Source organism: Sciurus vulgaris, assembly GCF_902686455.1.
Source record: "Sciurus vulgaris genome assembly, chromosome: 8".
NCBI classification, from domain to species: domain Eukaryota; kingdom Metazoa; phylum Chordata; class Mammalia; order Rodentia; family Sciuridae; genus Sciurus; species Sciurus vulgaris.
In genome coordinates, this window is record NC_136468.1 from 145,551,185 (window position 1) to 145,577,375 (window position 26,191).

At 42.4% G+C, this 26,191-nt stretch overlaps 1 protein-coding gene across 1 annotated transcript; it reads left to right on the forward strand.

Annotated features, from left to right (window-relative positions):
* The first annotated feature begins 2,075 nt into the window (after positions 1-2,075).
* Positions 2,076-21,461, forward strand: PPP1CC (protein phosphatase 1 catalytic subunit gamma). The gene is made up of 8 exons (XM_079149619.1): positions 2,076-2,303; positions 12,092-12,223; positions 13,139-13,369; positions 17,263-17,367; positions 18,640-18,863; positions 19,072-19,206; positions 20,096-20,156; positions 21,070-21,461. Exons 1-8 carry the CDS (start codon positions 2,249-2,251, stop codon positions 21,138-21,140), a joined length of 1,014 nt encoding a protein of 337 aa, XP_079005745.1. The 5' UTR covers positions 2,076-2,248; the 3' UTR covers positions 21,141-21,461.
* Positions 21,462-26,191: the final 4,730 nt, after the last annotated feature.

Sequence of the window (26,191 nt, forward strand, 5' to 3'; positions counted from 1 at the left end):
ACAACCTTGGCACATTTACTGTGGGCACAGACGAGTTTCAACCAGTCATCCCATCTGGTTCCACAATGATACTGTGTTCCAGTGTGTGCCAGGCCTTGCCATAGCCTCTAGGTCTTTGCCATGTGAATTTACGGAATGTGAAACAGGGCTGTGTTTTCAGGCTGTCCTGAGTTCCAGCCCTGCTCTCTAACTTCCTATCTGTGTGGCCTTCAGCAAACAACTAGCCTCTCTGTGCCTTGTGTTCTTCATCTGTAAAACAGGTGATAGGAATAGTACATAATCCCTGGGGTCGTCTTAAAGATACAATGAGAAGATTTTTGGTACATAGTAAGAAAATGAGTGCAGTAACTGTTTTTCCTCCATTGCACTTATCAGAAGCTGAAACTTTTATTTGCATCTTTGTTTATTGTCTGGCTTACCAAATGACTCTCGATGAAAGAAAGGCCTTGTCTGACTTGCTCAACGCCTGCTTCACCACCTAGAACAATGCCTGGCACAGAGTAGGTGCTCCATAAATATTTGTCCATGTAGTGAATTGTTCTTTCATACCTCCTGCTCCAAATGCCATCGCAATGATACACCCTGCCGGGGAAGAGTCCAAGGTCTCCTGGAATTGGGCAAGAGCCACCCTGACCTCCATAGGCAGATGTTCACAGCAGTGCTGGGCACCGATCCCAAGAGTCATCAATTGGGCTCGGTGCCTTGGGCTGACAAACTGCACTCGTGTGACTTCTGGTGGGCAGAGCCTTAGCACGGGAGAGAGAGTTGGTGGCTGGACAGAGGAGTGAGCAGCTGAGAGGATTAGGGAGAGCCCTGAACCTCAAGAGTTGGGGGCCAACAGTAAGGGCGAAAATGGATGCCCAGGTGGCACAGTCACTTCGATGGCACTCGGGGAAGGGAATTCGTGCATCCTGCATGTCTTGAGAAACAAAATTAATTTCTCCGGGGAAGGAAGGGGCTTTGTAAAGCGCTGCCGTAAGAAACAGATAAACGGAAAGGTCAGGAAAGGAAGCAGATGTGTCTGCTAAACGTGGGCGGCACTTCCAAACCCAGCCAGAGGCGACGCGCAGCCCCCGGAGGTGGCACCCTTTTGGGGGGTGGGGGGCTGAAAAGGGATGCATTCGGCGAGGCTGGGAAGCCAGAGAGGAGTGGGCCTGAGTCTCTCCGGGCGTCTGGAGAGCCCGGGACCGCGCCACAGCCTGCCCCTGTAAAGACGCTCTTCTCTTCCGCCCCGCGGCCCCGAAGCGCGAAATGTGCAAATTCTCCTTTTATCCGCTGCACGCGCTCATTCAACTTGGCTCAGGCTAGAATCAGGGTAACCGTTCCGATGATTACATAACTTTCCGAGTTCAAGAAAGATAATCCAAAGATAGGAATGACATTTTATTTTTGAGGACGGGCTCCCCCCGCCCCCCGCGTGGTGACAAGCGCGCGCACTCGATCCCCGTGTTCCCACCGCTCACGGTAACCCGCTAGCATCTGGGCACGCGTGGGGGAGGGCGGCTTTTCTTTCCTTTTCTTTTAGCCCCCAAATGAATTTTTCTCTTCCCCCAGTTTCCAGCATAGCTGAATTCAAAATACGTCAACCTACTTCTCTTATATTATCACCCCGCTCCACCCTCACCCACATTTATCTCAAGGGGTAAATTCCAGGACCTCCAAAATGCCTGGGTGAGCTCCCGCACGGCCAGGTCTGTAAACATCTGGCCCCGGTGAGTAGGATCCCCCGAGGACGCGACCCCATCCTGGGAGCGCACAGCAGCACTCTGCCCCTCTAGCCCCAACTCCCGCGTGCAACTTTGCAACTCACGCTCGGGCCGCGGGGCCTATTTGTTCGGCCCGTTTGGCGGAAGGATCTCGCGCGCGGCAGAGACGCTCAACCGTCTCCTCCGCCTCCCGCGCCCCGGCCCCGCCCCCTGGCCCCGCCCCCTCCCGCGCCCCGGCTCCGCCCTCTCCCGCGCGCCCTGCGGCCCATAAAGAAGTCCCGGCCGGGCCGCTGCACTCCCCCGCGCGCATCCGTGCGCCGCCCGAGGCTGGCTGAGGAGTCGGCGGCCATTTTGTTCTTCTCGTGGTTCCAGTGGGGAGAGAAGGAGGAAGCAGGGAGCGGGGCGGCTGGGGGGGGACCCGCCGCGGCTGCTGCCACCGCCGCCACCACCGCCTCTGTGCTCGTGGCGTGGCAAAGGAGGTGTGAGTCCCGGGCGCGAGCCGGCGGCGGCGCCGCTGCGGGCGGGTCGGCGGCGGGAAGGCGATGGCGGATATAGATAAACTCAACATCGACAGCATCATCCAACGGCTGCTGGAAGGTGAGGGGGGCGGCGGGCCGAGCGGGCCGGGCCCGCGGGCGGGGGCTCGGGCCGGGGGTCGGGGCCGGTTGGGCTTGCGGCGCGGCGTCCGAGCCCCGCGGACTGGCCGGCCGGGCGGGCGGCGGCCGGGGTCCTCGGCCCCGCTCATTCATTGCACCCGGACGCGGCCCCCTCGGGCCGGAGGCTTGAAACTCCGCTCCCCGCCCCCACGCTCCCGCCGCCCGCCCCGGGGGAGAGGCCGGGGTCCCGGCCGCCGCACGCGCGCTCCCACTTGGGCCCGCGAGCTCGAGTTTCCAGTACTCGTCCTCCGGCCGTGGGACGGGGTCCTGGCGCGCCGCGCTCGGGCCGTCGCGGGGCAGTGACTCCCGTCCTGCCGGCTGCTGGTTTTCAGTCCTTTTGCCGTCCCGAGACGGAGGGGCGACACGCGCTCCGTCCCCCAGGCCCGGGCTCCCCACCTCCTCCTGCTCCCGGGGCCGGGGACGGAGCCCCGCTCTCGGCGCGGTCTGCGCGCGCTCTTGCTGGACGTGCCTGGACACAGACCCGCGGTGCCGGCCGTGCGGACGTCCCGCCGGTGCCAGGTTCCCTGTAGGTGCGCCCCGCGTTCCTGGTGCTCGCTGTGATAACAGCCAGCGCTTCTGCAGCGCTGTGTCAGGGGTTCTCTAGCGCCAAGTTCAGCCCTCCCAGCAGCCTTGCCAGGTAGGTGCCCTGATCTTTCCCCGTTTGACAGAAGACGCGAAGACACAGAAACGGAGCTGACCAAGGCCCCACAGTGACAGCAAGGTTCCAAGCCCAGCGAGCCTGGAACTAGAGCCTGGTGCGTTCCGCTGTCACCCGGTGTAGGAAGGAGGAGGTGCCCGGTGGCTAAGGAAAGCTAAAAGCAAAGCTTTAGTTTTGGCCGACCTGAGACTCGTGAGGTGGAAGAGGGAACAGGTTCAGATTTTGAGGAGGGAAGGGGAGTTGAGCACCCCTCAGATTCAAGACCTCGTCCACTAATGCCACCCTCTTATCCAGGACTCTGGGACGATTCGGGCACGTCCCCTTCTTGATGATTTGGACACTCGACAACGTGAACTGGCCGAGTTTTAACTTACTTTGCCTTTATAACTACCCTGAAATGTTGTTATGTTAGTCGTGAGTCACGGAGTTGAGAGCATAAAAGGTTGGGCAGTTCTGGTAGATTTTTTTAATTCAAAACAACTGAAAATATTTTCTCCTTATTTTGTGTATTTTTTACCTTTTGTACTTTATTTAAAGAAAGCCCTCCCCCCAAAAAAAATATTAAGAAAGAAAGAAAACGCCACTTAAATCCTGCTAAGGACCTCTGAAATGCTCTTGAAATGTTGCTGCCCTTTGTGGGTGAAAACTTCTGTCATTCTGTGCTTGGCATTTACATAAGAGCCATATCTATAATACTAGTTAATTCAGTTCTTTATATGAGGCAGCACTTGGTCAGAAACCCACTAAAACTGTTTACCATAGAAATGAACTTTTCAGGGCTGGGGATTTAGCTCATTTGGTAGAGTGCTTGCCTTGCAAGCACGAAGCCCTGGGTTCAGTCCCCAGCACCACCAAAAAAGAAAAAGAAAAAAAAGAGAAATGAACTTTTCTTTGAATATTTTGATTCTAAATATTGAATGTCTGCACCTATTGACAGGGATATGGTGAGGCTAGACTGGAGTGGGCTTTTTTTTTTTTTTCTCAGAAAACAGGAGAAATTGGGATCTTTGGATCCAAAATATTAGAACTTTTAAGTTATGATTTACTCTTAACTGTCTCTGTTCACCTAACAGATTTTGTTAATTTTAACCTATGGAATCATGCTAAAATAATTGCTGGGTAGGGCTGGGGAGATAGCTCAGTTGGTAGAGTGCTTCCTGTCAAGCACCAGGCCCTGGGTTCGATCCCCAGCACTGCAAAAAAAAAAAAAAAAAAAAAAAAAAAAAAAAATATATATATATATATATATATATATTGCTGGGTAAATTGGCTCATCTCTCATTTCATAAGAATTACTCTTCTGAGCTTGAAAATCAGATTTTTAAACCTTTTTTGTTGAAATAATATAGGAAGGCAAAGGATTTAAATGCCTTGGGAATAGAAAACTTCATAATATATGTACTTAGATTATTTTTTCCTCATGAATGCTAAATTGGCAGAGGAACATTTGAAGGTGATTGTTGAGAATATATATACCTCCAAATTAGAGGATACTGATAATTTTGTAATTTGGTAATGCTCCAAAAGTCTTTTTCCCTAAAAATTTTCAGTAAGATTTAAGTAATTCTGAAAAGGAGATAATATGATTTTTGTGACCTTGTTAGGCTTTTATACATGTTAAGAATCATTAATCTTGAGGACTGTACAAACTGAGAAGTGACTCAGGAATAGTACTGAAAAGGTAACAAAAGTGAAGTCTTATTTAAGAAAAACAGCACGATGGTTTCGTTTTAGGCACTTGCAGCTCTGCAGTTCTAAACTAGGTAGGTTTTTGCAGAGGCATCACCTCTGCGACCCACTTTGGCAGCCTTTATCCAAGGTCTGCCTTGCTAATGATAAAAGCCTTGAGGTTGTTACTCCTTAGGGCAGCTGATATTAGTTAATTAGTTAGGTAACCGCATAATAAAACTTAGGAGATTTAAAGAAAATATACTAGCTATTGATTAGTCTGATACTTTGATGTTTTGGGCAAAATTTAGATTTGGGGCAGTTTTACTCCTTAAACCTCTCGGGGAGAAGAGATGACTAACTAGTGTTTTCTTGCATTGCAGTAGTTGAAACTCAATCTGGTTTACAAGAAGCATCCTTGCACTAACAAAGGCCATTGTCTGCAAGACCATGCAAGAATGCTTAATTGCCTGCCTTGGTTTAGTTATTTAAATATGACCTGTGCCCTGGCCATGGAAAGTGTTAACCAGTTTAATCCTCTGATCTGAGAGTGTTTCTGAAGATAGAGTTCAGATATTGTGAGACTCTAGAATCATTTAAATGAACTATGTGTTTGACTTTTGAATATGAAACATGGACCTAAGCATAATGACTTTTAAAAGTTATTAAAATGCAAAGGAAAGAAAACAAGAGTAGTCTTTCCTAATGAATACCCACAATTATTGGCTTTTTTTTTTTTTTTTTTTTTTAATAAACACAGAAGGTGATTTGAACATTGCCTTCCAAATTGCATGTTTCTAATTCCCTAATTTATACAAAGTCTGTGTGGTGAACCTCTGCCCTCTAGGGTGTCAGCTGAATGTCACCGTATTGCCTAGGAGGCAGGACAGGAATGTGCTCTTGGAGATGATGTTCGGCAGCTTGCTCAAGACTCTCATGGTATTGGGGGTGAACCACTGAGCTGCATCCCAGCACATTGAAGTTTTTGTTTAAAAATAGGATCTTGCCACATTGCCCAGGCAGACCTTGAATTTGGGGTTCTCCTGCCTCAGCCTTCCAAGGAGCTGGGATTACAGGTGTACACTACTGGGCCCATCAGGAGCCTTTTTTTTTTTTTTTTAACCACGCAGTCAAGGATTACATCTTCTTGTGTCCTTTGCATGTTGTAGTAGAAGGTAGTAATGAAATCTAAAGGGTCATATAAATCATTGTGTTGTGCTTGGAGAGATGCAATGCCCAGGAGCAGAGACCAGGCTCTCCTTAGAACTGGGGAAAGGGCAGTAGGCCCGGCCGTTCTTACTACATCCTTTAGTTTTCCGTGATGGAAGTTAATGAGGTTGATAAGACTTTGAAACTACATCCTTTCATGACTTGTGACCTGTTCCGCAAAATCATGTGTCAGTCTTGATGGCGAGAATTACTGACCCTGGAGCAGGGAAATGATTGGTGTTGTATGGGCTCAAAGCTTCACTTAATTTACAGTTGGGGCTATTTGTAGATTTTAACTATGAAGGAAATGATATTCTGTGTGAGAATTGCTTCGTAGGTGAGGAAACTCCAGTCTTCTTCAAGAGAAATCATTTCCTTGGATTATATTTCCTTGGAGCTGAAAATCTGGGATGAATTGTTTTAGGATCAGACCTCTTTAGCTGAAGCATGTGTCTTGATGATTTATCTGAAATCTTTGGTTTTTCCACTACACTAGGGTCTGCTGACATCCTTTGACTAGAAGGATGTCACTGATATTAAGTCTTAACAGGAACTGGAAACTGATAAAATATAGGAACAGATGTAGAGTATATACTCTGAATTTTATCCCAGCGTGTTCTTAGACTGTGAAAAGTTAGATTTTTTTTTTTTTTTTTTTTTAATGAATTGACTTCCCCTTGGGTGTAGAAGACCATTGAGAGCAGTGGACATGTTTTGTGGCTCTATCCTAACTGCCTACCTTAAGAAAAGTGGTGTCAATTTAAAGCCTGGAGTGCATATGACACCAGCAGTTTCAGCAGACATGGGAGGATGGGTTTGGAAACAGTTGTGGTGGTCAGAAAGTGAAGGTCTGCCTGCTGGTGATTTTGCAAAGAAACCAGAGGATTCTTGATAACATTTTTATGTTTTTTTGTTTTGTTAAGAAAATCACATGGTAGTTTGTGGGAAAGTTTAATGTTTCAGAGATTTACGATTTTGTGTTTGAATTGAGATCTTTTTTTCCCCTAAATCTGTCATAAATATCAGTCACTTATCATGAAGATAATGATTTTATAATTCACTCAAGTAATATGATGTGACTTTTAATGCTTTTATTAGTGCATGGTAGTTATATTGTGGCTTATTCTTAAAATTGCTACCTGCTTGAATAGGATTATCTTTTGTGTGTGTGTGTGTGTGTGTGTGTGTGTGTGTGTGTGGTGTTGGGGATTGAACCCAGGGCCTTGTGCCTGCGAGGCGAGCACTTTTCCAACTGAGCTATATCCCCAGCCCCATGAATAGGATTATCTTAAAACAATAAAATACGTTGAGTCACTTTCATACTGGTCATGCCATTGTTAGGTTCTAAAACAATTCATCTGGGGCTCTTGTCTGTGTGCTATTCCTTAATATGACATTTCAACAATTAAGGACCTTTATGTGATGAGAATGGCTTTATTTTATTATTTTATTTGTTGGTTATATATGACAGAATGCATGACTTTAAATTCCTCATAAATAATCTCAGTAGTCAATTTTCTTCCATAATTTTCATCTCTCTGCTTGTTGCTGGGCTGCATGAAAAGTTAACTGCCTTTTCTGAGAAAAGGCTGTTGTTGCAAATAATCACCAGTAACATTCTTTCTAGTTTCAAATTTTTTTATCAGTTTGTTTTTGATAACATTGTGTGAAAGTGGGGTTTTTTCGTTTTTGTTGTTTTTTGGTACTGGGAGTTGAACCCAGGGTACTTAACCCCTGAGCCACATCCCCAGCCCTTTTCTATATTTTATTTAGAGACAGGTCTCACTGAGTTGCTTAGGGCCTCGCTAAGTTGCTGAGGCTAGCTTTGAACTCACGATCCTCCTGCCTCAGCCTCCCAAACCACTGGGATTATAGGCATGTGCAGCCATGCCTAGCATGTGAAAGGTTTTTGACCTACTGATGATAGTGATTTACCAGCTAAAGTTATGTTTTTATATAACAGCATTTGTCATTTGTTAACCATCAGAATGCGTTTTTCTAAATCTCCCTTTCCTGCCAGATAAAAGAAATGCCTGTACTAAAAAGTCATGTTTTAAGCCTGAATGGGTATTTTAAGGTATTGTAATAATGTACCCATGTTCACAACTTCATTTCTTTGTAGTGCCTGGCACTGAGATTTCTGAAGCACTTTTTAACCGGAGAATGGCTTTATCCCACATCAAATTTTTGCACTGTAACCATATATCGGGGGTTTGGTAGTTTGTCCTATAACAATACCCTTGGTTTGGAAGCTTAAGGTAGAACAGACGTTTGAATAGAAGGGTGGTGTGGAAGCATCTACTAGACCTTAGAGGCCTTGGAAGAAGTCACTAAACTCCAGCATCCAAAATGAGGTGATAGTACCTAATTTCATAGCATTGTTGAAAGAATTAAATGGCAACATGAAGCCCTTTAGCACAGGACCCAGCAGATGGCAAGTGCTTAGTAAATGTTAACTACAATTAATTTATTTGATGGACATTGCAAATAGTGAAGTAAATTTTTGTTACTAGCTGATTTGACAACTTTTAGGAAATACCAAATGGGGCTGCCCAAACTCATTTGGAAATCCTTTAAAAACTTCAGAGTAACCCTAGCTACATGCAGTGATGCATTCCTATAATTCCAGCAACTTGGAGACTGAAGTAGGAGAATTGCAAGTTCAAGGCCACCCTTGGCAGTGTAGTGAGAATCTGTCTCAAAATTTAAAATTTTAAAAATGAATGGGTATGTAGATCAGTGAAAGTGTTTCTGGGTTCAGTCCTAGTACAAAAAACAAAAACACCAGAGTAGTCCTAAATTTTCATGATTATAAAGACATACCAGTAAAGTCTGGTAGACAAATCACACTATTCACTATTGCTTTGTAATTTTAAAGTTCAGAAACTTTTGGCTTTTGTTTTAGTTTTTTTGCTAGTTGAAAGTATATAGTCTAGAGTATATGTTAATTCTAAGGCTACATGTCATTAGAACTCAAAAGATTGATCCAAACTTCATGCAACATTTTGAGCATCTGCCAAGTACTAGAATTGCTTGTGCACACTACATAGCAAGACCTGTGTTCCTGGGGCTTCTGTTGTACCAGGGGAGTCCAGGTGAACTGCAGACTCCAACTGGCAGTTATCATCCAAAGTACCCTGTGGGGTGGGTGTTGTAAGAGCAGTTCAGAAAGTGTGGTACAGCATGTAAGGGGAAGCACACGAGTAACAGGCTCTTCTTACAGGGCGAAGGGAAGTCTGGGTGGAGTCCTGAAGAGATGAGCAGAGAGAAATCTCCCCACTGGTGGGAGAGGATTTGGCAGAGTATCTTTTTTTATAATGTTTTCCCCTGGACTGTTTGTAGAGAATTCATTTGTTATGGTGGGAAAAATATGCATCTAATCTTGTTCTCATTAAGAGTAATTTTAAAATTGTTAGTAGTAATGCTTTTTAGTAATCTCTGAACTCTCCCACTCAGGATAAATAGAAAGACAGTAAGAGAATTAAAACTCTGGTAAACTTATGTTTAAAGGTGGCAGTAGGAAGCTTCCAAAGCCAAGAAAATTTATATCAGCAGCAGTGATTTAATCTGATGACATTACTTATTATAACAGCAAAGAGTGGGCCACTCATTCACAAGTGTGGAACTCTGCTAAAGAAAATTCATTTTGAAACCAGAAGCTACGAGGAGTTCCATCCTAGCCAAAAATAAAGTTTCTTGCTGGGCAGTCTGCCCAGGTTTCTGGCTAACTTGTGAAATCACTGCTGATTGGGGTTTTCTAGGCCAGCGATGCAGGGATGGCTCCATGTTTCACCAGGAGTCTGTGTGTCCAGGCAGAAAAAAGAGGCTTACATGGTACTTACAGAAGAAAACGGGGTTTTTTGCTCATTTGCTGTTGTATTACACGTGTGTCTTCTTTGTATCTTCCTTTAAAGATTTTTATTATAGTGCTTCCCCGCTTACTGCTTCTTGTTTTACAACATTTTTAATCAGAATGAAGCTTTTGTTTATTTTGTAGTTCAAAGTAAAGTGATTTGCCCAAACCCACAGAACCAGTACCAATCCAAAGCATTCAGGGTCCTACCTGGCTCCCCTCTTCTCTCTACTTTGTGCTTCAGGAGCTTATCCTCCTCATCCCTTCTTCCTTCCTTCCTTATCTTTCATTGGGAAACAGTGCCACTCCACACAGTTCCATTTCTGCTTTACTTGTTTCTTCAGTAGCTGCTCAGGCTGAAGGGTAGCTTCACCTAGGGCAGTATTTCCCAAAGCAGGACATACTCTTCTAATAGGAAAAAAAATTCTCAACAAACATTACGTTTTTTACGTAGGTTTTTTTTATTACTCTGTATTACAATTACTTAGATATTCACAGAACAAAACTAGACTCAAACTGGTTAAGCTTTCTGCTGTTAATCAGCTTTTAAACCAGTGCTTTTATAATTTTGAATGCAAATGATAATGCCTCCAGAACCAGTAAGATTTAAATTATCAACATGATTTAATCCAATGGATTTTGTGGTTTTGCTTAAACTAAATCACTTGGTATTGGGTTTAGTGAAGGAAAGATGCAGCCTTAATTTTCCTCTTTAGTCAGACTCTGTGTTTTTACTTTTGTTTTAATTCAGACAATGCCTGTGTGCATAAGTCTTCTTACCAGATATAAAAACTTGGACTCAAACATGTTGAGGATAATCAGGCTGTGTATTTCCTTAGGCTCTGCCAGCAAACCATTTTGCTGGATTGCCTATTTCATCAAGGGGCCACTTAATCACTGTAAAATTAAGGTACATTAGCAGTTCAGTTCTGTTTAATCTGTATTTAAGAACTTTCTAATCTGTTACAGCTGGAACCAAAACAAAAGTTTCTCATTATACTGCTACCTACCTACTGGTAACCAAGCTGTCACAAGGCCTCCCCTTCTACATTGAGCAGAACTGAGAGCTCTAAGGCGGCACAGAGGAGTTTAGAATCCTGTGCTGTGGGATTCCTTTCTCCCACTACTTTTTCCAGATTTTATTTTTTGTTTTTGGTGCCCGGGATTGAACCCAGGGGTGCTTAACCATGAACCACATCCCCAACCCTTTTTATTTTTTTTGAGACAGGATCTCACTAAGTTGTTTAGAGCCTTGCTAAGTTGCTAAGGCTGACCTTGAACTTGTGGTCCTCCTGGCTCAGCCTCTCCCCTTTTTATATGTTAAGAAGACTGAGAACCTTTCTTTTCATGTCAGCACATGCTGACATCCTTCACCATATACACATAATTATAAACATGAATTCAGGCCCAGAACTTGAACAAAATACTTACAGTGAGCCTGCATCATGTTTGTGGGTGGTGGGATAGTGAATTGATTCAAGGGCACTTTATCATCACGGAGCTACATCTACCGCCAGCCTCCGCCCCCCCCCCCCCCCCACTTTTTTTTTTTATCCTGGGATTGAACCCAGGGGTGCCTAGCCACTGAGCCACATCCCTAGCCCTTTTTATTATTTTGAAACAGGTTGTTGCTTAATTGCCAAGGCTGACCTCAAACATGCAATCTTCCTGCTTCGGCCTTCTGAGCCACTGGGATTGTAGAAGTATACCATTGTGCCCAACCTGTGGTATTTTTTAATGAGATGAAAACAACACATACGCTTTTTCAGAGATAAATCAGAGACCTTTGAGATCCTCATGGTCCTCTGAAAAACACTGATGGGTAGAAAATTCTTGAGTATTTCTAACCCCACATTTTGAAATAAGCAGTTCTTAGGACACATATGGTAATTCGACAGGGTGAAATCTGTCATTATTCCAAATAACTATTATTACTGTCATGTTAGCAAATGCTAATTAATTTATAAAGCTGTAGAAAATTGGTGGCTTAAAGAGCTGCTTCCGTGAACAGGCTACAGGTAAACAAGGCTTGTAGATGGAACTAAGACCAGGGGCTGTGAGCCATGGGGAGTCTGATTTCAGCGGTAGTAAAGGAAGACCTTTAACATCCACACATGGTGACTCTTGCTCAGGATGCTGTTGAGGAGTCTTAGTTGGTGTAGAACATGCAGCTGAATTCTGAGTCCTAGATTCTAATTAGGCATTAAAGTCATGCTCTTTATAAGTGTGTCCAGAGCATTAGGCCTGTCAGAAAACTACTTAACTTCTCAGATATTTAAAATGTTTATGTTAAATTGTATTTTGATTTGTTGGGGCTAATTGAAATTTTTCTGCCCTACAGTGAGAGGGTCCAAGCCAGGTAAGAATGTCCAGCTACAGGAAAATGAAATCAGAGGACTGTGCTTAAAGTCTCGTGAGATCTTTCTCAGTCAGCCTATCCTCCTAGAACTTGAAGCACCACTCAAAATATGTGGTAAGTTGTGACACTGAGTTATCTTTGGCTACAGGATATGTTGATGGCCTTGTATTAGGTAGTAGAATCAATACTATTTATAACCCGGAACTTCTTAAATAGCTTCACAATAAACATCTCTAATAGACTTAGTTTACTTAGGTGTGCTTTGGATTTTTGAAAATTATTTCACTAAAGGAATATAAACATTGCAAAAGAAAAAAAAATAAAGCGAGGAATGGAGAACTGTGGATAGCTCTGAATTATGAGTGTTGGATTGTAATTCAGGTTTAAAGCAAGCAACATTGGTTATACCTTAAAAAAAATAGAACTTGCATTTGGTGCTGGATTTGTCTTTATATTGTTATACATAGCAAAAACAGATCATCTATATACTATAAAAACTATTGATTTGAGTAATGATAGATTCTTTAGCATATTTGACTATGTGGATAAGATTTGATGCATGTTTTTAAAGTGAAATGCTCTTTGGCGCTGTCTGGCAGGGAAAAATTGACAGCTGAGTGCAGTGGTGGGTGTGCTTTAATTCCATGGGAGCTGTGGCTTACGGGAAGCCCAGAACGGCTGTTGACACAGGACCCAGAGACTCAGCTGTCGGAGATCAGCCAGCCTGAAAGGAAAACCATGTTACTTTGCTTGAAGGCATGCTGAGGCATAAAACTGCTTTCCACAAAATAAATTCTTAATTAGTTGAACTTTGTGTGAGGTTCTTGGCATATACATACACTTAAATATTTTTATTACAGTTAAATGAGATACAAGATTAAAAATTAGTGTGTTGGTTATCACTTTAAGCTCATTATCAGAGGTCAGTGCCATTGTGCAATGAATATCTAAAGAATGACTTTTCAAAGCTTGTTTCGGGAGTTGAGCTGTAAGTCTGATGATACTGTATAACCGGATTCTTGTCTACAGGTGACATCCATGGGCAGTACTACGATTTGCTTCGACTTTTTGAATATGGTGGTTTCCCGCCAGAAAGCAACTATCTATTCCTTGGGGACTATGTGGACAGGGGGAAGCAGTCACTGGAAACTATCTGCCTCTTACTGGCCTACAAAATCAAATATCCCGAGAATTTTTTTCTTCTCAGAGGAAACCATGAATGTGCCAGCATCAATAGAATTTACGGATTTTACGATGAGTGTAAGTACTATCTACCTCTGAGGAAGAGTTGCTTAATTAAGATTCTTTGTCCTAAACTGAATTGTCACACACTGCTGTTAGGGTTTGCATGGGTTTAGAATTCATCAGGTTGAAAAATGATGTTGCTAATACAGAATTCTTTTGTATTGAATTCTTTTTTTTTTTTTTCCTGCTGTGTTGGGGATTGAACCCAGGGCCTTGTGCTTGAAAGGCAAGATATATCCCCAGCCCTCTTATATTTTTATACTGGATTTTATATTGGATTCTTTTATGATGTGATAATCAGAATAGGAATTAATGGTCATAGTAGTGGTTTCTTTTTAAGATGATTGTTGTGTGGGCTGGGAATGTAGCCTGATGTGTGAGGCCCTGGGTTCAATCCCCAGTAACCAAAAAATAGATAATTTTTGTGAATATAGTATTTAAAAAAAAATTCTTTGTACAAAGAATTACCTGTCCATACAGATAGTTTGTAACAGCCGTGTCTAGGTATGATTCCATTCCATGAAGCACATCTAGATGGATGTGTCGTGCTGTTCTCTGGCGTGAAGTGAGGTTGTAGTGTTGTGCAGCTGTCACCGTGGCTCCCATGAAGTCACTTGTCTCCTTTCTGCTCTATCTTTGCTTTTTCTAGAGAATATTCCATGTCAGTGTGATCTTGCAGTGTATAAATAATTAATTTGCAAAATGTGTATTGTTGTATTTCTCTTCTTTCTGGCACATGTATACTCTGGTAAAATGGCATTTTCCCAAAGAAATACTAAAACAAGAAAGCAAATACTTTAAAATGGTTTGTAAATTTTTTATAATATTTTACACAAACAATTTTGTAATTGATTTTGGATGGTTTATTTGAAGATGCATCTTGAGCTGATTATTGACAAATGAGATTCCTTTTCTTTTTTCTTTTTTTTTGTAGTCATACATGGGCAGAATGCCTTTATTTGTTTATTTTTATGTGGTCCTAAGGATCAAACCCAGTGTCCCATACCTGCTAGGCAAATGCTGTGCCACTGGGTGACAGTCCCAGCCCCAGCAATGAGATTCTTAAAGCCTTTAAATCATCAATTGGATGGAGGATTTTTATTGTTTAGGCAAACAAAATGTCAAAAAGTTTTGAATCATTGCCTCCACTGCCCTTTTGTGCTCATTTCTGCAAGGAGAAGGTTCAGGTTGGGAGTGAGGGTGATTAAAGAATTCCAGTTGCTTGACACTTGATATGTAATCATGGGATCCGTGACGGACCGTCATCGTGGCCCTCCCCTCCATGGTGGTCATAACCTGCAGTCTCTCAGAACACGTGTTCACACCTCAGTCACAGAAGGGCTGCTGAGCTGCTCATTTGTTGGGTGTGCACGCATAGAGAGGGTGCACTTGTAGACCTAGTGCTTCTGTAACCATCTTTTCCATACCTGGATGTTTGCTTGGCTCATCACCCTTGAGATATCCAGCTGATAAGATGAGGTAGGAGGGATCATCAGGTAGAAATATCTATAGGTTCTGAACTGACTGGGACAAACAGTATGTGAGGAAGACATTTGATATTAACAATGACTATCAAAGGATTAATGACAGAGCACTTATTCTGCTTAGGTGGTAAAAGTAAGAGGCAAGGATTTTTATCACTGTTAGCAAGTACTTTGATAATTTTGTTGATAAAGTTCCGATTCAGATGGCTTCTTTGTTATAATGTGTGTCCTCAGGTGATGGTACTGGCTACACCAGTTTGGGTTTCTGCTTAATGCAGTGGTCTTTGAAAAATGATTGAGAAAATTATGTTGGTTCATAGTTTTAACTCCAGTTTAGTCTTCTAGACATACCTGTAGACCTTAGGCCCAACCTTCCTTCTCCCAGAAGGCATATATTCACCATCCAGCCCATTTGTGGGCATAATAAAATGAAAAGTTTTATTCAAATGTAGGTTTCTTTGGAATAATTTTAAAACTACTGCTTCGGGGCTGGGGTTGTGGCTCAGTGCTAGAGCACTCACCTAGCATGTGTGAGGCCCTGGGTTCAATCCTCAGCACCACATAAAAATAAAGTTGTTGTGTCCACCTACAACAAAAAAAACCACAATATTTAAAATAAAAATAAAAACCACTGCTTAAAGTGATTAGTTTGCAAACACAATAAATACCCTATACTACTTTTTTTTCCCTCCCCCCCACCCCCTTAATGATGCTGAGACCGCTGAAGTGTCTGTTGTTTAGTCAAACAGTAATGTTTATTGGTCTTTCCTGATACCAGAGCTGTCTTTTATTTAGTAGCAGGAGACTGTGTTACAGCTTCTGGCTCAGAACTTAGGAAGCGTGGAGGTATCTTAGCAATTACACAGACTCAGCCCTGGTGGAGCCATGTTTCTAGTGGTCTGAGGTGGCCTTAGGGAGGAGGCACAGAGAGAGAAGGCAGTGATCCTGGAGTTGCTCAAAGATAATAAGAGGAAGAAAAATAAATGGATTTTTTTTTACAATAGAGGAGCTGACAAAGATAGCAAAGAAATCAGCGAGAGAAGCTGGGCTGCATTGAGTGAAGCTGTCTCAAGACAGAAGAGGGTTAGTTGGTGGTGGCAAACGCAGCGTGTGGGAAAGGGAACAGCTCCAGCAAAGCCTGTATGCAGTTGTTCAGAGACAGGTGTCAGTAGGAAATAGAGCAGTCACTTTGAGTGGAGGGTAAGACAGGCTGGCGTCTGTTTTTATTTTTCAGTTATCATCCTCACTATCAGAAATTGGAAGTGTTGACTTTGCACAGATTCCCCTTCAGCCTTTTGTAGGGGGAAATTTGTGCTTCCAGAACCCTCTAGTAGAGGAAGATATGGAACAGAGGCAACTATGACCTCCAAAGATCGAACCATGGTCAGTAATTTCTAATCATCAAGGAGCCAGGAATGGTTAGAGGAGACAGCCAGGATCCCTGTGTGCAGGGAGAAGTAACTGGTTTGTTGGGTTTGCACTGCATTTCAAGTCCTGTGTGAAACTCCCATTGCTGCTTGATTTGCAGTAGGTTGAGGTGAGTGGTACGGTTCAAGAAGTCTTGCTTGGTCTGAGTAGTACACCAAACCTTTAGATGTCCCTCTGTTCCCCAGGATAGGGAAGGAATTGTTGGTTTAAGAGTAATTAGTGGTGTTTTGCTTTAGTAGTTAGAGCAGAGGAGGCAAAGGCACGCCAACATTGGTACTTGTTTGTGACTAAGTCTTGAATTCAACATAATTTTCATGTAGAAACAGTGCTTAAGAGCTTACTTCTGTCAGTCACACTCTGACTTCAGATTGTGTGGAATAATGTGCTGGTGAGGGAGCACTGCCACCCTGTAACCTCAATCGAATGGAGGCATTCTAAGTTTGGATAATGTTAGGAATAGGTACTCTGAAGTACCTACGCCTGTATTCCCCTGTATTCATTGTGCTTCCTGGTAGAGCAGGGGTTGCAGTTATCTGCTCTCAATAGGTTGTCGTGGGAAAGTCAGCATTAGCTCTCAGGCTTCCTCCAGAGGAGATGCTGGTGGTGCACCAAAAAAGGTGTCCATGATAGCCTTTAGGACTAGGATGGGTTGAGATTGGACAGAACAGATTAGCTCTCAAACTGAATTGATGCTACCAAATAACTGTTGGGCTATGACGGTAATCCTTAATCATTTTCCTCTCTGGGACTGTGATTTCACATTTCTATGAAATTTTAAAATATTTCATGTGAAAATGTAAATCGTTGCTTATAGCTCAGACATCTCTGTGTCCTGTACCTTCAAATTCAATCCTCCTAAGACCCCTCCAGGAGATTTTTAATAAAAGCATAGTTTTGCTTATATAGAAAATAATCAAAACTTATCTTTAAGAGAAACTAGTCTGAGAGAATGAAACCAGAAAACAGTAATCTCTTCAACCATCTAAATTTTCACAGGTAAAAGAAGATACAACATTAAACTATGGAAAACTTTCACAGACTGTTTTAACTGTTTACCGATAGCCGCCATCGTGGATGAGAAAATATTCTGCTGTCATGGAGGTATGTGGGCTGATTTTCATGCCACATAGGTATGATCCCTTCTAAAAGGTGAACACTGGTGTGAGCTGTCACTGCAGTGACTTCCTCTGTCCAGTGGCCCTCTTTTGTTTATGTTACACGCCTGTTTCATTGCAGCCAGACTCATTTAGTTAAGAGGTCTGAATTAAGCAATTGGTTTTACAGGGAATTCTAGACTGCCACAGTTGGATTTGAAAATAGATCAGAAAGTATTTTTAAATATAAAATAAACGTCAGTTAATTTGTCGAGCCCTAGATCCTCTAAATACTGAAAATGTAGTAAATTTCTCTTGATCTGTTTTTGATCCTCTCTGAACCTTTTCTGACTTGGATTCCCCCACCTCCACCCCTTTTTTGGCCTGGGGATTGAACTCAGGGATGCTCTACCACAGAGCAACATCCTCAGTACTTTTTATCTTTTATTTGGAGATAGGGTCTCACTAAGTTGTTGAGACTGGCCTTGAACTTCTCCTGCCTCTGCCTTCAGTGTAGTTGGGAGTACAGTTGTGTACCACCACACCCAGCTCTGGCTTGATTCTAAAAGCTGTTTTGCTTTGCTCAGTGTTTGTTATGTATGATGTAATTAAAATAATAATTGCAAAGAGGATTTCTTTTTTTTGTATGACCAGAAATTAAACGGCCATCAAAAGGTCAACATAACATTTTAATGAAGGCATGATCTCTGCCCTCCCGTACTTAAACAGGTGGGTCAAGGTGGGCATGAGATTGTGAACTCAGATGAGAACAGACGGCGTCTCAGCAGTTCTAGTATATATTGGTCTCTGGACAGCAGAGCTGCTTCTTACATGAATACCTGCATCTTCTGTGCCCAGTCATTAGAAGTGGTGATAACAACATGTATACACGTTGCTTCTCATTCTCTCACTCAACCAGGGAGGCACACAGAGCAGTAGTATTGAAAGTCACTGGATTTTAATTTTACAAGTTCCTTTATGTTGAGCTGACCTGTGTACTTTTTAAAATACAGCACGCCCTGCAGATTAGTTCATATAGTGAACTCCAGTGCATATTCAGTTTAGTTTGTGGTGTTGGGGATCAAACCCAGGGCTTTAGAAACAAGCTAGAGGCAAGCTAGAGTAGTTTGTTTTGATCAAAACTGAATAAATAGAACATAGTCATAGTTTTGATTGAAGTTTCCGTGTCAGAGTTACTGAGTCTATAGACAAATAGAACTCTGAAGTGATAACATCTTTTTAACAGTTCTCTCTTTTTTTCCCCCTCCACATTTAATAGGTTTATCACCAGATCTTCAATCTATGGAGCAGATTCGGCGAATTATGCGACCAACTGATGTACCAGATCAAGGTCTTCTTTGTGATCTTTTGTGGTCTGACCCCGATAAAGATGTCTTAGGCTGGGGTGAAAATGACAGAGGAGTGTCCTTCACATTTGGTGCAGAAGTGGTTGCAAAATTTCTCCATAAGCATGATTTGGATCTTATTTGTAGAGCCCATCAGGTATTGATTTTGAATTTTACATGTACACTTAAGCGCATGTGTGTGAGCACAGATTCTCCTTGTTGATTTTGGTGGGTAGGTATTGCTTATTTATACTAAATGTCTCTGGAGACAACCTACAGAATATCAGGCTCAGTGGGAAACTGAAGAGTGGTTTTACTCACCTAAAATTTGCATCTACTTACACTGAAAAAATTTTCTCTCCAAGGTGGTTGAAGATGGATATGAATTTTTTGCAAAGAGGCAGTTGGTCACTCTGTTTTCTGCACCCAATTATTGTGGAGAGTTTGACAATGCAGGTGCCATGATGAGTGTGGACGAAACATTAATGTGTTCCTTTCAGGTAGAACATGTTTTCAACATTATTCCCTTTATTAGGTGTGAATCATGCTGACTTAAGAAAAAAATAGTTGCTGCTTTCTGCCTACTGTTATTCATGTCGAGTAGGCTGAATTTTTATTTTCCCATAACCTGGGTTTGTCCTAGTTAAGTAAGGATCCCTTTTAAAGGGAAAACAAGAATCATGAAACCATTCCCCCAGTTTTGAATTTAACTGTTTTGAATTAAATAGGTAAGAACAGAATAATATATTAGCTCCTCGTACTTTTTAAATGGATCTAAAACCATCAGTGTGATGTTAGGCTAAAATTAAATCTCCACTTGCGTGTGAAAATAGTAGTAACTGCAGTGTGCCAGATGTGCTATAGGATCACTTAGTTCTACCCACTTTTCTCCAGTCTGATTTCTACAGAACCTCTGTTGAAGTGCCATCATGTCAAAAGCATTATTTACGCGTGAGCATCTGTCTCAAACTTTTTTTCAACTGCTTATTATGATAAACGTGGCCAACTTGAAGTTGGCACAGTCAGAAATAAAATATAGCCACTGAATTCTTGTGGCAGTCACCTGTTAAATGAATTTGAACAATACTTTTACCACTTCCCAGAGATTGTGCGGGGATCTCTGGGGTTTGAGAAACTGTTCAGAAGTGGTAGCTAGAGGTTCTGCAAGCTTAGAATTGTATCTGTTTGTCATCATATTTTTATAAGCACAATGTTTACATGTCAGCTTGGTTTATGCTAATATATGAGTGAGGCTTTCCAAGTTGTGGGACCAGGTTTAAACATCCAGAACCTTTCTGGGCAAAAGATTTGAATGAGGTTTTTAAGTTTATGAAGATTTTGTGTTGAGTATATTGCTTAAAATGTATTATCTTTTTTTAATCTCTTCAGATTTTAAAGCCTGCAGAGAAAAAGAAGCCGAATGCCACAAGACCCGTCACACCTCCAAGGGGTATGATCACAAAGCAAGCAAAGAAATAGGTGTCATTTTGACACTGCCTGGTTGGGACTTGTAACATAGAGTATATAACCTTCATTTTTAAAGCTGTCATGTGTACTGGTCAGCCTGCTCAGATAGATCTGTGTTTGTGGGGGGCCCTCCTTCTGTTTTTGAGTTAATGAATGGCATTTGCTGGTTATAGCAGCAAATGAAAGACGCTCCACTCCCAAGAAAAGGTGTTTAGTTTTTGTTTTTTAATTCCCTGTTCCTTTTGCAAACAACTTTAATGATGGTGTTAAAGCTGTATACCCCAAGACAGTTACCTGTCTATGGGGTAAGTGTACAATTGATCTTTTTTTAATTCAGTACAACCCATGAATAATGTAAATGCTCATTTTCCTTAGGATATAAAGAGAGCCCTAGGGTGCTCTGAATCTGTACATGTTATTGTCATAAAATGCATACTGTTGATACAAACCACTGTGAACATTTTTTATTTTAAAATTTTGTTTCAAAGGGATTGCTTTTTCCTCTCATTGTCTTATCATGTACAAACTAGTTTTTATAGCTATCAACAGTAGGAGTAACTATCTCAACCTTGCCAGCATCACTGGTATGATGTATATTTAATTAAAGCACACTTCCCCTACCTACCGTATACTTAAAATGACAATTAAAGCCATTCTTTTAAATGTTTGTGACTCTTTCCTAAAGCCAAAGTTTCTGTTGGAAAATGTACTGACACACCCGAAAGAACAGGGTGGCATGGTGGTGCACGCCTACTGCCTCCTCGGGGATTCAAAAACAGGTTTTTGATTTTGAATAGCAATTAGTAATATAGTGCTGTTTAAGCTATTAATGATTAAAGTTAATAACATTTTGTACAATTTCCATATAGTCTATTCATTAAGTAATCTTTTTACAGTTGGATCAGGCCTGAACCCGTCCATTCAGAAAGCTTCAAATTATAGAAACAATACTGTCCTATACGAGTGACCGATTATGCTTTCTTTGGCCTACATTCTTTATTCTGCGGTGAAGTTGAGGCTTATAAGTCAAAACAAAGGAACTAACTTGCTATCCACCAGTTTATACAGAACTCACAGTATCTATGACTTTTTTAAACTAAGATCTGTTAAAAAGAAATCTGTTTCAACAGATGACCGTGTACAATACCATGTGGTGAAAATTAATTCAGACTTATTAAATGATGAACTTGTTAAATCTTCTCAGTGTCTATTTATCAGCACAATACACACAGAAAACTGTTGATGGCATATTGAATAGATTTTAATGAATAAATTGCTCTGGAAACCACACTTTCTCATCTTGGATTGTCTTCCTTCACGTGATCTGTTTTCCAAAGGTGGGTTGTGATATAGATGCTCATGTTTTTTAGTACTAATCTGGATATAACTGAGTTTCTATAAGTGATGAGGTGGAACTGCCCTCGCCTACTGTTTGGGGAGATGAGACTTAGACTGTATCCATAGTTTTCTTATTGTTCCTGTTAACTTGAACTTACAGGTACATTTAAAAGCTACTTTATTATTCTGACTCGGCCACCTGCATCTTCACACACAGTTCTTGGATCTCTTCCCCTTCTGTAATTCCTGTGGAACACAGGGTGGTGCCGTATTTGTGTTTGCAGTGCTGGGGGTTAACCAGGGCACACTATCACTAAACCACATCCCCAGCCCTTTTTATTTTGAGATAGGGTCTCCCTCAGTTGCTTATGCTGGCCTCAAATTTGGAATCGCCTACCTCAGCCTCCCTAGTTGCTGGGATTACAGGCCTGCACCGTGGTCCCTGACTTATGTGTTTCTTTGTGCAAATGTGTTGAATGCCTATCCATTTCTCATATGTATGCTAAAAGTGGGTAAAGCCAGGTCACCCAAAAAGAACTTTTTTTTTTTTAATGTGCTGAGGATTGAACCCAGGCCTTGCACCTGTTAAGTAAGCCCTGTCATTGAGCTATATCCCCAGGCCCACCTGAAAAGTACTTTCCTCTGTTTCAAACTGGTTTCATCTGTGCCATGGAGCGAGCCATCTGGCAAGGAACTGCTGGAGTGACAGTGGGACAAAAAGAAAGGAACACAGGTGCACTGAGGTCTGGCCTCTACTGTGCCTGCCAGCAGGTCCTGAGCAGACCTCATGGCCTTCCTGCTCCACATTCTGTGACAAATCCAAAATCGTATTGTTACACCTTACACAATAATCCCAGACCCTCTTTGACAGAAGAGAGGCGAACATTGATAGTTGCATCAAAGGCCAGGTCTGCACATTTTAAAACTGCCTTGAATATTAAGAATTATCACCTACAGGATTTTAAAAGGCCATAGGTTGTAAAATGGAGCCACCCTGCACCAACACTGGAGTGGTATCTAACTTAAAGCAAAGAGCAAAACAGTCTGGTTTTTTAAGATGTAAGATCTTTAGAAGCTGGCCACGCTGGCACTCGCCTGTAATCCCAGCTTCTTGGGAGGCTGAGGCAGGAGGATCATGAGTTCAAAGCCAGCCTCAGTAACTTAGGAAGACCCTAAGCAATTTGGTGAAACCCTGTCTGTACAAAGGATGGGGGGGGGGGTGATGGGGTTGTGGCTCTGGTAGAGCACTTGCCTAGCATGTGTGAGGTGAGGCATCGGGTTCAACTCTCAGCACCACATATTAATAAATGAATAAAATGCAGGTCTATCAACACCTAAGAAAATATTTTTAAAAGGCTGGGGATGTGGTTCAGTGGTTAAGCAATGGAAACAAAAAATAAAAATCCATAGGCTGAAATAATTTTGAAATTAATATGTGATGCATTGTCAGTGTTCACTAATCCTGTCTCCTCTATCTACCTTTTTAACCTAGTGGTTATGCTTATCCATATTCTGGCTTGAATATGAACGAGTGACTTGAATACTGAGCCACAGAGTGAGTCCCTGGCTGTAGATCAGGTGGTAACAGTTGCCTCTTACAGATCCTGAATGAAGTAATGCGATGTGCTTAGAAGGCCTGGCTCCTGCTCCTCTGCAGTGCTGTCTGAGAAACCTCAGTTCAGGTGTTTGCATATCTCAGCTGAGTTCTAAGTGGCACCTGCTTTGTATTTGATGTGATACTGAACCATGGATAGCTAAGCATTTCTGAGCACTGCCTGTATACAGAGCACCTTTGTAGGTTTCCAGCAGGAATCATGAAGTCATTAGGAACCATTGAAATGTCATTAGTGTGACATTTTAAGTTCTAGTTTTAAGTCATTTTAAGTATTTCTGGTCTCAAGATGATAGCACCATTGTAGAACATAGAAAAAGGCGACACTGTCCTTAGGTCATGTGATCGAGTCCATAGACTAGGCCTGGTCAGGTGTAGCTAGAGTGAGCAGCACAGCTATCATTCTTGTTCTTCAAGCACCTTAAAGACTCAGAGACTCACCACATGATGTACACACCATAGGGTGCGGAATACAAGAACAAATCTCAGGCGCAGGTGTTGGGCTGGAAGCGAACCCCCTGCTTCCCAGTGTGGGTGGGATGGGAGTTTGAAAGGGACCTTGCTTGCTGGGAAGTGATAGTCAACTTATCATTAGGGCAAGGCAAACATCAGAGTCCCCAAGACAGCCAAAGAACCACTGTAAGGACATGGTGCATGAGGGATGTTGGGATTCTTTGGGGCCGTTTGCAGAAGAAGCATGTGAAATGAACCCAGAGACAAGGGTCTCAACCCACATGTGTGGAGTTAGTAGTAGAAAGGGAACAAAGCTGGAGATCCACAGGAGGACAAGGGGGAATGTTTCACATTGTTTGGGTCTCAACAGCTTATTCAGCCTGGACTCGCTACCTTGAATTTGCAGGGATGGTTTTGAAGAAAAATATTTTTTTAGTTATAGATGGACACAATACCTTTATTTATTTTTATGTGGTGCTGAGGATCAAATCCAGTGCCCCACATGAGCTAGGCAAGTGCTCCACCACTGAGCTGCAATTCCTGCCCGAAAAATAACAGTTCATATCTGAAAATCAGATGTGAGCCTTCAGCACTCATCAACCTAGACTATGCCCCAGGCTTTGTTCCTCACCTGTAAAATAGGGACAGCCAGAACACTTCCTGATAGGGTTGTGAGGATGAGCCCACAAAACCCACGCACAGCCCGGCCTGTCTAAACCTGGTCATCGCTGAGTGGACATCCGCAGAGATGAAACTCCAGAACCAAAGGCAACACAAAGGGACTGGAAAGGACGTTAGGAAAGCATCTTGCAGACCTTTGTGAGCCCCTGAAGAGGGAAAAGGAAGACTGAGAATTCCAAGCCTCCCTGATTAAGCGCTTGATAGTGGCTGATCACAGGTTACTGAGATCCAACCACATCAGCCAGACGGCTTCGTTAGCTTGAACAAGCGTGGCATTGGGATTTATTGCAGTTGTCAATAATTTCAAGTACAGGTGAGCATTTTTTTTAGGTGTTTTGTCAGTTATGTGAAGTGTAAATATTACAGTCCAATAAAGCATCAGTTAAGTAAATTTTGTAAACAAGTTAAAAATCATAAGTTTACAATAATTAAATAGGGAAATGGGATATTACTTAGCTAAACTCAGGAAAAACTTCACACTCCTGAGCTAAGAAAAATGCCTCCAAATTTAAGGTTGTGAGGCACGCAAGATACCAGAAATGAATCAGTGTGGTGATGGTCTTCAAGTGCTTCTGAAAACAGCATCTTGAGGGATTGCACAAAGCTGCCTTACTAGGACTTGAAAATAAGTCATCCTTCTTTGTTGATGGAACATTCAATTTGGTAGCACCAGTCAAAAATCAACATGTCCTTCTGTCACCTTCAGGTAAAAATGTTTATGTAGTATTACCAATGTGCAGATGCCACAAGAGTTACTGAATAAAGTCTCTGGTGAAGCTCAAGAAGGAATCATTCCTGCCCAAAGTCAGACTGAAAAATCTTGACCAGTCTAATAGTTAAATTGTAACCCAAATTTGGGGCTAGAATATCAAATTCATTCTTATATCCCAACCATCCAGTTCTCAGTGAAATCCAGCTGTGTCTAGATACTAATTTCAATCTTCATTTAACCAAGAAGTTTAAAATGCCTATTTCTGGGCGGGGGTTGTAGCTCAATGGTAGAGCGCTTGCCTGGCACGTGGGAGGAACTGGGTTTGATACTCAGTACCACATAAAAATAAAGGTATTGTGTCCATCTACAACTAAAAATATTTTTTAAATGCCCATTTTTTTCTTCTAGCTGCCTAATTAGCACAGTTGCAAATACTGTGTATCCCAGCAAGGACTGGCCCACGCGCCAGTTGTTCAGGGCTGGCGAACAAGAGAGCAGTAAACTAGTCATTATGTTCTTGGACAGACTGGCTGCTTGACCTTTCCAGCAAAATTGGCAAGTTAGGTGGGTGTGGCAGAGAGTGAGGGGAATAAAGGACATTCTTGCTGAGGTTGGCCTAAGTTAATTTGCCTCAGTTTAGCTCAGAGGAGCTCAGACTGCTCATCCACTGGCTCTGAGCCTTCAGGTTGAGGTGGTGAGAGTCGATAGAGATGGGAGACACCCCCATCCAGGAGGGATTTACTGCTGTGTGTAAGTGGTAAGAAGCACAGACCCCCGCGTGGACCAGGCAGGCTGGATTCAGCTCAGCTTGGTGTACTTTGGCTTCAGGCCAGCTCTTGCTGTTTGCTCTCTGGCCCTGAGATATCTCGTCTCATAATAAGAGGAAAGAACACACAATCCTAAAATTTGCTGCAGTGCAAATAATTTGTTGGGTGCACCTTTTGGTCACCAAGAATGGTACTTTTTTTTTTAAATCAGTTTTTAAAGTGCATAATCTCGCTCAAGTCAGTATTAATTCATATCCTCAACCTCTGTTTTTGCATTTGTAGAATGAAAACAATAGTGATCTGCCTTCTTTTCCCAACTCCAGAAAGCTGGGATTCCGCTAAATTCTGTCCACACTTTTTTCCAAGTGGAGTCCCTAAAACAGAACAGTATTCAGAGGCCCTGTGTGTAAGATGGATAAAACCAGACAGCTCTGGCTAGAAACAGGGCCTGGGGG

What these genes read in the sequence shown, in the direction of transcription:
- PPP1CC (XM_079149619.1), top strand. Translation starts at nt 2,249, where the DNA reads ATGGCGGATATAGATAAACTCAACATCGACAGCATCATCCAACGGCTG. An exon ending in AATATTCTGCTGTCATGGAG is followed by an intron (nt 17,368 to 18,639) that starts GTATGTGGGCTG and finishes CACATTTAATAG; the next exon opens with GTTTATCACCAGATCTTCAA. An exon ending in ACCCGTCACACCTCCAAGGG is followed by an intron (nt 20,157 to 21,069) that starts GTATGATCACAA and finishes ATCTTTTTACAG; the next exon opens with TTGGATCAGGCCTGAACCCG.